The sequence below is a fragment of the Rhipicephalus sanguineus genome, chromosome 3, assembly GCF_013339695.2.
Source record: "Rhipicephalus sanguineus isolate Rsan-2018 chromosome 3, BIME_Rsan_1.4, whole genome shotgun sequence".
In the NCBI taxonomy this organism is placed as follows: Eukaryota; Metazoa; Arthropoda; class Arachnida; order Ixodida; family Ixodidae; genus Rhipicephalus; species Rhipicephalus sanguineus.
In genome coordinates, this window is record NC_051178.1 from 55577834 (window position 1) to 55590700 (window position 12867).

At 48.4% G+C, this 12867-nt stretch overlaps 1 protein-coding gene across 1 annotated transcript; it reads right to left on the reverse strand.

Annotated features, from left to right (window-relative positions):
• Positions 1-1098: 1098 nt before the first annotated feature.
• LOC125757823 (uncharacterized abhydrolase domain-containing protein DDB_G0269086-like) lies at positions 1099-6636 on the reverse strand. Its single transcript, XM_049414005.1, has 3 exons — positions 6507-6636; positions 5515-6452; positions 1099-1199 (listed from the first exon to the last, which is right to left on the reverse strand). The coding sequence occupies exons 1-3, from the start codon at positions 6608-6610 to the stop codon at positions 1099-1101; spliced, it is 1143 nt and encodes a 380-aa protein (XP_049269962.1). The 5' UTR covers positions 6611-6636.
• Positions 6637-12867: the final 6231 nt, after the last annotated feature.

Consider the following 12867-nt stretch of genomic DNA (forward strand, 5'->3'; position numbering starts at 1 on the left):
GTATGCATCGTTGCCCAAGAGATTGCACCATGACACCGCGTCTTGGTTTGCAGTGTCATGGCGCAATTCCTTGGACACTGGAACGAATAAGTGCATGACTTTTCCACCGTGGGTACGGTCCATGTCGGCAGCAGATATGTTTGTTCGAGTGCGTGCAAAATGGCATCATTGAATCACACAGTCATGCACGGCAAAAACCGCGGAGCTCCGTATTAAGCGCTAAACACATGGTACAATTCGGCATCTGATCCGACGTGAGACGCCGCACGCGGCATACGGCGATTCAGGACACATGGGGCGAACGAGCAGTCAGCGTGCAGGCTCCGCGCACACACGGCACCTCGGCTTGCACGCTCGGAAGACATCGTCATCCTCTTCATTGAATACAAAACAAACAACCTTACACAGCCTCGCATCGTTCTGTAAGAACATTGCCAATAAAGCTATGCCTTCGCGAGCGACACAGATCTCAACAGCCTGCATTCACTCACGACTCTGACAGGAGGCATACCACGACCAAGGATCACGACTCCGAGCGTAGGCCTAGCAAGGCGGACACTGTCGCTAGTGCCGTTCGCGATAAAACGCGAGCTCATCGTCGTGCGCCTATTTTTGTCAACACGATTAAAACGTTTACTCTAATGAGACGCGTTTACATGCGCAATTGGTTTTCTCGACGGCTTTGATGTGAATAGCGAAGGTGGAAGCGAAGCGGGCCGGTTCGCCGAGACGGCCGGTGCCGCTGTTTTTCTGTGAAGTGTCCACGGAGCAAGGAAGTGGCCTTCCATCACGGCTCTAAGTCTCGCTAGTGGTTCGCAAACGGGCGCCGCCTTGCACAAATGGCACACTGCAAACGTAACTTTATTCAATTATGAGTTATTTGATGTCAGAAAGAAAGTTTTAACCAACGTTTTTCATGATCGGTGCCATCCGAGCGTCGACAACAAAGGCGCAAACAACCAAACAAGCAACAAACGCGCCACCAGAGGCGTGACGTCAGACGTCTCTCGCGCTGTCATTGGCTGCGGCCGTCTGACCGACGCGGCAGCCGCGCGGCTACATTCAGCAAGTTGGATGCGCGTGCGCCGTGCGGATCGTCTATGCATGCTGTTGGAAGCTGTTGGACGTCTGCCGGATGCGGCTGTTGGTGCGAACAGCCGTACGGCGAATCGCGTCCGATTCGCACCATATGTCCAGCACTTTAGGCGTCAAGGCGATCAGTTATCGTTTACGTTCAAGGCAACTTAATATCAACATTCGACCCCAGATAATCCATCACGAGACAGAAGAGAAGAGATCAAAAGAACACACACAGTGTGCGTCTTGTCTCGATCTCCTTTATAACCACCTAGCTCAAATTCGATCACTCTACAGTTTATCTGATTTACTTGATGAAAGACATGCATGCGATGCCGTATTGCGTAATACCAGCCACAACGGGGCTAATCAGGCAGAGCATATGTTAGAGCGCAAGAGGAGCATATAGAATGTCTTCAATAAAAATGTAATTACTTGCCCTGGTCATTTCTTTCCTCAGTTATTACGTTGTAGACTACGTGAACTAGTAAACTTGAATTTCAAGATTGACTCCTTAAAATGTCTAGGGGAAACCCGAACACGCCAATAACGCTCAGAGGGTCAATAAAGATACGAACTGGTGATTCATTTTACGCCATACTGCCTTAGATTTGGCATACTGCACGAGCACACAGTACCTTGTAAACGACCTTATGGAAATTGCATTTCAATGAAAAAACGCAATCCCCACCATGCAGCAGTTTAATGGTCAACTTAATTAACCCTTACGGATTGGTAAATGGTGTTCTGCGTCTTCCTCGCTAATTGTTCTTTAATGGAATGTTGTATGTATATATATACACGGCTCAATCTCCAAACACTTTGTTTGCAGGGCGGATTGTCTGAAATCAACAGAGCAGCCGGCTCCCCAGCAGAGCGGGACGAACGCCAAAAGCACGCCTGCCGCTTTTGTAACTCGTTTTGCGACACCCACAAAAGCCTCACAGACCACGTTTTCGAGAGTCATCACTGTGAATGGCCATACGAATGCACCAACTGCAGCATCCGGTTCACTCGCCACGACAACTTAATCCGCCACAAAAGACGCTGCCATGGTGCGAAGGGCGCGTACACGTGCAATACGTGTGAGGCGGCCTTCGCGCGCCTTTCCGCGTTAACAAAGCACCGTATGGTGGCCCACGGGACGAAAACAAATTTCAAGTGCAGCTGCGGCAAAGTGTTTGTGAAGATGGAAGGACTGAGAAGACATAAGGCAAAAGATGAGCCAACATCAAGCTTCAGCTCAAAGGAGACCAGCGCACGCGATGATCACCCCTGAGAAGATTCGTGTAGTTTGTCCGTGCTGTCTTGTCCATGTGCACCCCACACATTGTCCATGTGCACCCCCAGTGCAGTGACTGTGAAAAATTAGTCTAAGAGGCTTGATTCTTACGACAACGCCTGAGAATCTCATGGCATTGTGAAGGTAATTGAATCACTCCGAGTGTGCTCTGCTTCTGGCGTTGACAATATAATTGGACGATTTCTTAAAGAAACTAAACATACCTCATCTCTTTCCTTGTGCAAAGTATTTCAAAAGTCTTTGGATGAAGGTGTGGCGCCATCCGCTTGGAAAGAGGCGAAGGTGGTTCCACTACATAAGTCAGGAAACAAGCATTCAGTCACGAATTACCGACTTATTTCACTCACTTGTATACCATGTAAACTTTTGGAGCATATCATCTTCTCTAACTTGGTCACCTTTCTCGAATCAAACTCGTTCTTTAACATGTCGCAGCATGGATTTAGAAAATCATCCTCATGTAAAAGTCCGTTGCTCTGTTTTACCCATTCCTTACATTCCATTCTAGATCGGGGTTCATGGGTTGATTGCAGTTTTTTAGATTTTTCGAAGGCCTTTGACAAGATTAATCATCCCCTACTACTTTACAAGCTTTGGGCCCTTAATATTGATGGCGGCATTGGATCGAGTTTTTCTAACTAATCGCTCGCAGTACGTTATTGCCAATAATTACTGCTCACCCTCTTCTCCGGTTACTTTAGGTGTGCCCCAGGGCTCTGTGTTGGGCCCTTTACTTTTACCTATGTATATTAAAGATTTACCCTGTCACTTGCCCCGTTAATGGGGACGGCAATCGCCGGGCGGATTCTAAGGGCTGGCGTCAAGGCCCTCCGAAAACGCACCACGAAAGCGCGGACAATTTAGAGTTGGTCCTTTGGTGCGCCAGCGAACGCCGGTTGTGGCCCAAAGACCGAGTCAGAGCCGAGAGTCGATAACACAAACGAAAACGAAATATATTCTCAGTTCAGGCAATACAAATAACACAAACACGTGCACACTCGGCTGGTACCAGTTACAGCTTCACAATATAACTCAGATGGTGTTTACACAACGGGAGCTAAACAACCGGATCACACGCTACAATTGCAATCGCATGCATTACAACTATTCAACGACCGTTAAAGTCCTGAATAGATAATGGCGTATCCAGTCCACAATACTTGGACGGTAAACGAATGCTTCTCTTCAAGGAAACACTCACGCCAGCTCCAGCGTTGATCGTCGTAGCTCAACCGTCGTCGTGACTTGTCACGGCTCACACGGTGTCGTCATCGGATTCTTCCAGATCGACGAGCGACTGACCGCACATCATCATAAACACGTCTTCTTTGGCTAACGGAGCCACACTTCGCATAACTTCACCATCACCGGGCCGACTGACTCACTCCTGTCTCGACTGCCCTACTACTCGACTCTCGTCGTTTGCACGCTTTTATCCCTTCTTCCCCGGTTTCTAGAAGCGTCGGGATGTTTCTTCTGCGTGCAGTACAGCTAAGCCTGGCGAAAGGGCGAGAGCTTTCTCGTAGGTTCGAATCGCGGCTGCATCGCTCGCGGATGCGTCCCCCTTTCCTTCTAGAAACATCCAGGTCTTGCCGGGCGTTTGATCGCGTGGTCTGCGTCTGGCTCCAGTGGGTTCGCGCTTCTTGGTCGCGCAGCTCGCGCTGTTCTGTCTCGTAGCTGCTTGAAAGCGGCTGCGCGCGCGCGCTTTATAACACGCTAATTTGTGACACTGCCCCCCACTTCAAGAATATTATCACATAATATTCAAACAACACAAATTAGCACGCACATACACATCCAAAAATGTCCCACATACAGAGTCCATAACTCAGTCCACACACAAAGCGCGTCACATTCATAATTGAACTCCTAATATAATTCACAGGGCATTTCAATGTCACGACATACAAAGGATAAACTCAAGTACATAAGTACAAGACGCCATCATACATTTAGTATAAAACAATGCGAACGCTCAAAACAAAGCTCTTCAATTATAATGCATATACGATTATATCAATAGCATTGTACACATAATGTTACGCAATAGACACTTGGGCTCACTAGCCATACACACTTCCCGCAGGATATAACACAACTCATTCAAACTCAAAACACTAAAAACACTTTCAACTCCAACACCCTATACTGTTTAAATCGTGTCGCGCTTGCGCCCCTTCTTTCGGTGCTCGCTCGCTCTCTTTTTGTTCCTCTTCTTTTTATAGCGAGCCGTTCCATTTGACGGTGCCGGAGGGGGCGTCTCTGCTGCCGTCGACACATTCGACACCGGCAGGGCGTGGTCGCGTTCGTTCGAACGTCCGCGGTGCTTCGCCAACTTTTGCGTGTCGTGGTGTTTTGCCTGGACGACCACCTTCGTCATCATTCCACTAACGGGTGGTGGTGACCGCTTGGTGGCAACATCACCTACTCGGCGCTTTTGCACAGGCGGTACAGCGACCGTTGGTGCCTCATTGTTGCCATTCGTTGACACCTCGGCTTCAATTGGAGTTCGGGCAACATCCTTCATGGGATTCCCTTCCGCGGTTACCTGTTGTCGCGGTTCCTGAACTGACGAGGGCTCCATCTTCGGGGCTTCTCCCAAACGTTCAGGATCATATGGCCCTCGAGCTCCGTCGATGTTTCCCACGATTAGGTCGAACAGGGGGTTATTCATGCACAGGGCAGTAACTCTCCCGCTGAAGGAAGGGGTCTCAACCTCAATCTTGGCTTCGGGAAGCATTCGAATGGAACTATCAAGCAAGCGAACAGGGGTGGAATTGCCTGTGAAGTCACTCTCTCGGACCAATTTCTTTCGTACGATCACAGTCGTGCATCCACTATCTCTTAGTACTGTGACTTCCTTTCCAGCAACTTTCCCCTTAAGTGTCGGCATTCCTTTAGTTGAGTCTGTTGTCACCGCAGCACCAATGAAATCTATCTTCTTCCCGCTTTTCACATCGGCCAATTCATCTTTGATCGCTTCTGTTTCCACTTTTGGAGGGACATACGCACAAGCTGCTTGGTGGGCTTTACTCGCATCGATTCGACATGCGTCTGCTTTGTGCCAGTCTGACCACATTTAAAACACTTCATCACACTGGGGCGTGAGAAGTTGGTCCGACAAATGTTAGCGCGATGGCCCACCCGGTTACACAGAAAGCATCGCGGAACACTCTCCGGTGCACGCTTCTTTTCGTCAGGTGCCGATTTCTTCGACTCCTCGTGAACCTCCTTTTTTACTTTGGCCAGATTCGTGCCACCTTGCGCTTCCAAGAATTGATCGGCTAATTCAAGCATGTCCTCAAGTGATTTAGCTTTCCTCTCTTTCAGATACAGCGACAGGCTCGGGTGGCAACTGGTGAGAAATTGCTCTCTGATTAAAAGCTCTCTAAGCTCACCGTACTCCTGTGCCGTCTCTGAAAGTTCGATCCACCTGTCGAAATAATGGCTGAGCCGCGCGGCATACTGCGTTGCCGTCTCGCCATCAGCTGGCCTTCCCGTACGGAACCGATCTCGGAAGCCTTCCACGGTGAATCTAAATCGCTTCAGCAAAGCAGCTTTTACTTTCGTGTAATTAGATGCATCGGTAGGTGTCAGCCTACCGTACACACTGAGCGCTTCGCCACTCAAACAAGTGCTCAAAGCTGTTGCCCATTGCTGCTCCGGCCAATTTTGGCTTCTAGCTATCGTCTCAAACCTGTGCAGGTATGCATCAAGGTCATCTTTCCTCTCATCAAACGCCACAAGCAGTTTGCTTGGGTTCAAACGGAAGCTATGATCTTCCCTTTCGCTGCTCTCCACTGTAGTTTGCACGGGAGTCTCTGTGCGCTGCTGCAAACGGAGCCGTTCGAGTTCCAATTCGTGCTGCCGTAGCCTTTCTCTCTCAGCCATCTCAGCTTGCATCTGTCTCTCTTGCGCCTCTCTTTCTTCCTTCAACTGTCGCTCCTTCGCCTCTCTTTCTTCCTTCAACTGTCGCTCCTTCGCTTCTCGCTCTTCTTTCTCCCTCTCAGCTGCTAGCCTCACTCTCTCCAGCTCTGCTGCTCTCTCTTCCTTGACCCTCTCAGCTGCCAACCTCTCTTTTTCAAGTTCTGCTTCTCTCTCCTTGTTGGCCCTCTCAACCGCCAACTTCTCTCTTTCAAGCTCTGCTGCTTTTCCTTCCTTAATTCTTTCTTTTTCTTCTTTTTCCTTTTGGCTGACCCACTTCCGTAGTTCGGCCCCAGACAAATCCATCTTCTCACCAAGGGCAACTAACTTCTCAAGATCCATGATGCCCGTCAACGATAACCTAGCCGCGTGCACAAAACCTCTGCCTAACTTCGAATACCAAAAGACTCTATGCACACAGGTTAGCGAGAACGCGGTGCAGCACTCAAAAATCGTTCGCAAGCACTATCAACGTCTCAAGGCTCTTTCTCCCTACTTTGGACACACTTTTGCACCAAAAAGGTCCTGTGTCGCGGACGCCAGAATAATTGTCACTTGCCCCGTTAATGGGGACGGCAATCGCCGGGCGGATTCTAAGGGCTGGCGTCAAGGCCCTCCGAAAACGCACCACGAAAGCGCGGACAATTTAGAGTTGGTCCTTTGGTGCGCCAGCGAACGCCGGTTGTGGCCCAAAGACCGAGTCAGAGCCGAGAGTCGACAACACAAACGAAAACGAAATATATTCTCAGTTCAGGCAATACAAATAACACAAACACGTGCACACTCGGCTGGTACCAGTTACAGCTTCACAATATAACTCAGATGGTGTTTACACAACGGGAGCTAAACAACCGGATCACACGCTACAATTGCAATCGCATGCATTACAACTATTCAACGACCGTTAAAGTCCTGAATAGATAATGGCGTATCCAGTCCACAATACTTGGACGGTAAATCACACGCTACAATTGCAATCGCATGCATTACAACTATTCAACGACCGTTAAAGTCCTGAATAGATAATGGCGTATCCAGTCCACAATACTTGGACGGTAATCGAATACTTCTCTTCAAGGAAACACTCACGCCAGCTCCAGCGTTGATCGTCGTAGCTCAACCGTCGTCGTGACTTGTCACGGCTCACACGGTGTCGTCATCGGATTCTTCCAGATCGACGAGCGACTGACCGCACATCATCATAAACACGTCTTCTTTGGCTAACGGAGCCACACTTCGCATAACTTCACCATCACCGGGCCGACTGACTCACTCCTGTCTCGACTGCCCTACTACTCGACTCTCGTCGTTTGCACGCTTTATCCCTTCTTCCCCGGTTTCTAGAAGCGTCGGGATGTTTCTTCTACGTGCAGTACAGCTAAGCCTGGGGAAAGGGCGAGAGCTTTCTCGTAGGTTCGAATCGCGGCTGCATCGCTCGCGGATGCGTCCCCCTTTCCATCTAGAAACATCCGGGTCTTGCCGGGCGTTTGATCGCGTGGTCTGCGTCTGGCTCCAGTGGGTTCGCGCTTCTTGGTCGCGCAGCTCGCGCTGTTCTGTCTCGTAGCTGCTTGAAAGTGGCTGCGCGCGCCTTTTAACACGCTAATTTGTGACATACCCGATGTTGTAACTTCTTCCATTCACCATTTTTCAGACGACTGCGTTGTATACCGTGAAATTTCAAGTGACTTCCACACTAGTTCCTTCCAAACTGACATTACTAATATTGCTAGCTAATGCACAACTTGGCACATGGATCTCAACACTAACAAATGTAAAGTTTTAGGCATTTCACGTACTACCAAACCTTCTGCTAACGACACCCTAAATAACGCTACTCCAGATACTGTTACTTCGTATAAATGCTTGGGGATTCACATATTATCTGACTTGAGCTGGAAACATCACATTAACTACGTTATTAACAATAGCAACCGTACGCTAGGATACCTACGACGCAACTTTATTCACGCCCCTCAAGCCGTGAAACTAACAATGTATAACATATTAGCTTGTCCAAAAATAGAATACGCATGCTCCATCTGAAACCCTTTTCAACAGAACTTAACTCACTCGCTTGAAATGGTACAGAATAACGCAGCAGGCTTCATATTATATAACTAACATCGCACTAGCAGTGTCACATCAATGAAACGCACCCTTTCCTTGCAGTTACTTTAATCGCGTCGCAAAGCATCTCGCCTCATACTTTTTCACAAGATTTTCAATCATCCAGTTTTGAAACCTCAGTTCGTTACGACCGCATCTTATCGCTCATATCGTTTAGATCATCACCATAAGGTACACGTGATTAGCTGCCGCACTAACACTTTCTATCATTCATTTGTCGCACGCACGTCCAGCGACTGGAACCACCTTCCGTCCGACATCGTTTCCATTTCAATCATGACTTGTCTTTCACGCTATTCATTAGCTCCAGCCGTGGAAGGGAATAGTATAAATCTACAACATCAACACTGAATGCAGTACATCCGTCAAACTTTCCATGGCGTAAACCTTCAACAATTGCCGCCGAGTTCCTTATTACGACCGGATCTTGCACTACTAATTTTTCTAGTTGCTTCTGCAGAAAGTTTGAAACAACTACCTGCCACGTGCCATTCTCAGAAACGATAATGCGACAGGGCTGCTCCGGTTTGTGGGTCTAATCGAGAAAAACGGATCCGAGAATAAACCCTGAGCTTTCGCTACACTTCTAGAGAGGCGTTCAAAGGTTCAATTCCTGCAAAAAGTATTTTGCTCTTTCCTTGACCTTTTTTGGCTCTCCTGTCGCTAACCGGAAGTTTTTCATTAGCGCTGCAGAGGCCTTGTCGGAAAACTGTCCCTCGGTCAAGAGCACAAGAAAGCCTTCCTTGTACGCTGTCATCAGCTTTAACTTCTTTTCTCTCAAAGAATTAGCAAGAGGAACTAGCCCTATATTTATCATATCTTTCTCTTTAAGACTACGAATAATGACATCTGCACATTCAGACACACACAGTGACTGCTCATCGTCCGCCATATGTTTAGAAATAGTTCTCGCCAAGGCTGCCTTTACGACGGTGCTGAGCCTCGGTTCCGCGCAAAATTTTGGGCCGAGCTTGAGGATCTCCAGGTGCTGTTCCGGTATCGTTAGGCCAGCAAGGTTCAAGACCTTGCCCGCAGGACCTGTTCTCCAGTTGCATTTTGGTACTCGTGGCCTGGCAGTCGCCCAAAGAAACTCGGTCATAGAATCGCTGGTTCTGCACCACTCACCAAATCTTCTTCTGCCGTCTCTTTTTCCACACTGTAGTTCGCAGTTCGTCCTTACGGAGTCCTTGAGCAGTCTCGTCTGGCTTCATAATTCAGATCGCCAGATTCGGCGCATCCTTTTTGTGTGTCCCACCGATGGGCGAATCCACCCACACATGGCCAGTAGTTCATCTGGGCATGTCCCATGGCGTATGTGCCAAGACAACACCCTTGCACGACACTCACATGTGGCTATTCTTGCCGCCAAAAAGGCTGGGTCTTGAAAACATGCGCTAGGACGAGGAAAAGAAACCCTTGTACAAGAAATAAACTGCAGCAGGGTTGAAATTTGGGCTAGTTGCTGATACATAATGGGCAAAAAACAGCGCGCAGACGGACGGGACGAAGAAAGGGATACACAGAACAAGCCCCGAACAAGCGCTCTTCGTCCCGTCTGTCTGCGCGCTTTTTTTTTGCCCTTTATATATAACTAACTAGCCCAACTTTCACTCCTGCTGCATTTCTGTCATCATAAACACGTCACGTTGATGTCAAATAACGCGACGTAATCCTCACGTCATCGTGACGTCACGTTACTTGACGTAATGATGACGTCACCGTTACGTAACATAGTATGCCGCCATGGTGACGTCACTGTGACGTCACGTAATGCAAGTCATCACATGACATCATTGCTTCCTCAATGGTGGGCCGATTCTGGAGGCAGTGCGAAACAAGATGAGGCGCAGAAAGCTTACAGTGCCTTCGATCTTGGAGGTATCGCAAAACCACCCTAAGTGGCAGAAAGCTTTCGCAGGAGCGCGCTGAAGGTTCAATACGTCGGCTTAGAACAAAAGGAAGAAGTAGACTAGAGGTATGTGGCCTGTATATTTAAAAACTATTATTGCACTCTTTCATTGATGCGTACGTTTGTTTTCTTTATATTCATTGCTATTATTTATTGATTGATTCTTTTTATTGGCATCAGCATTGAATACTTAAAATATTTTTTTAATTCTTTTTTTTTCGTAAGACGACTTCTTGGCCAATCCCCCGGAGTGGGTATGAGCCATGCAGTAGAGGATACTACTATTACTACAAGTACGTGGCCTTCGAGTCGACTGAGGTAGATAAGGGACCCTGTGAGTTTTCCTAACATTATCGCTACTGGTGAATATAGGGCTATAGCACACATTGTATTGAATTTTTTTATTTATCTCATGATCAGAGTTAAAGAGAGAATTCGGAGCTCACAAGAAATTTCAACATCGTTCATTTGCGGCAGCATTTGCTGCTGCTATCCACAGCTGCAGTGGTTGGGGAATCAATGCACTTAAAAGTTGAGCTAGTAGGCAGGGATTCGCCATTAAATATGGTAGCACTTGCAGGCATGAACATGAAAGACGGCTATCAGAACACACAAACGCCGAAACAAAACGGTGAACTGTTGCGTTTGTTTTGTTTGATTAACTCCTCTTGTATCCATGACTGCACGGCTCAGCTCTTTCGGCGAAGCAATCAATACTCGCAGGTTTCAGTGGCGGTGTTGTACGCGCGAAAGCCGGCGCCTGCGAACGTACAAAACTGCGGCACTTGAAGGGGCGGCGGGTTAATTACAACATGTATGCGCGGTTTTCCAGTAAAGCCACGTTCACACTGAGCGCGGATCCAGAAGGCGGTCACGGATTATCCGCAAAAGCAGAAAAATCCGCGCCCGCTTCCCCGGATTGAGCCTGGACCGATTTTTTCCGCACGAAAAAGTTGGCCGCTTTGGCCGCAGCGAATCAGGGCCGAGACGCTCACGCCCAGTATCGTGTAGTGCCGCAACATGGCGTGTCCATCTTGCCAGACAGCCAAAACAGAAGGCGAGACAGCGCTGTCAGCTAGGACAGTTTCACACGTGAATTGCGTGCCTTGGTGTTGTCTGCACTGTTGTGGCAGGCCAAGACACAGCAATACATTGGCCCTCGCTTCCGCGGGGTCGCTTCTGCGAACGCGGATATGCAGCTTTGCACAGCAAGCCTCTCGATTCAGTGTGCCAAGCATGGCGCCCTAGTTGCCCGCACCGACTGAGCCACGCACGCGCGTGCTCCCACTGATGACAACAGGCCGAGTCGGCTGCGCCTGCCGCCAGTTTCGCCAGAGCTTCTCTCCAGAACCACAGCGCGGCGCTGTCGCTGCGCCGTAAACTTGAGCTTGGGTTTCCTATTGAGCGGCGTATTGATGATAACTGTGCGTAGGATCGTTTGTTAGGGCAACAAAATCACATTCTTTCAGTTATGCTCTGCACCGAAACCAACGTTCCGCAGCGCGAAACGGGCTAGGACAGCCCATCGGCGCCTCTCGCTGGAGTTGGTTAGGACGCCGGTCGACATAGCACGGTCCCTACGGCTATCGCCGTCTGGTAGCCACCGGTTGAAGGCATCATTCTGCGTGCTACCGCGACGCCCGCGGTCGGCACGCTAGTAAGTATATTCTAGGCACTGTATTTCCACCATCGGGCTCGCACCTAACCAGGGTTGCCAGTCGAGAGCGGTGGATACCAGCTATATACAACTATATACATACGATACAGGCTCCAAATGCCTTAGTTGAAAGATTTCCCTTGGGCATAAATATAGTTGCTCAAAAGTACAAAGCACACGTAAACAAACTAGTTTATTTTGTGCATAAATTGTCATGATCATGACTGCTGGAACCGTCCGTGTGTATGTCTTTGTAAGCAACGAGAGCGACCTGGACGATGACCATTTGCTCTGAGGTGGCAAACGCGCACTTGATGTAGCCCCAGTTACATCGCCTTCAGTGTTAGAAATGTGACAAAAAGGCCGCATCTATCCATACGCAGACTTACTCAAAATACTGCTAAATTCGCCTGCTTATTGCTCAATACCAAGCAGTGGGCAAGAGTCATCGTTCGAGAACAAGGACAACATCAAGAAAGTACTCTACCAACGAATTTTGTTATTGCAACGGACGCACCGCAATCAGAGGAAAGAGCTGGCATAGGAATATTTTGCCCTGAACTCGACTGGTCTTTTTCATTACGGCTGCCTGATTTTCTTCTTGTTTTTCTAGCGGAATTTATGGCAATAATATTAGCTTTACGCAAGTTAAGTATTTCAGTTAGAGTAGTTGCAATTCTAACCGACTCTTTATCTGCATGCTCTTCTGTTTCCGCATCTGGTGAAACGCCCATACTAAAGCTCTTTAAGGTACAAGCTCCCGCAAATCTTCAATATATTAATTTAATATGTGTTCCAGGACACAACGGTTTGTTGTTAAATGAAATGGCTGATTCTTTAGCAAAGGCGTCGCTTTTGGCGCCGATTATT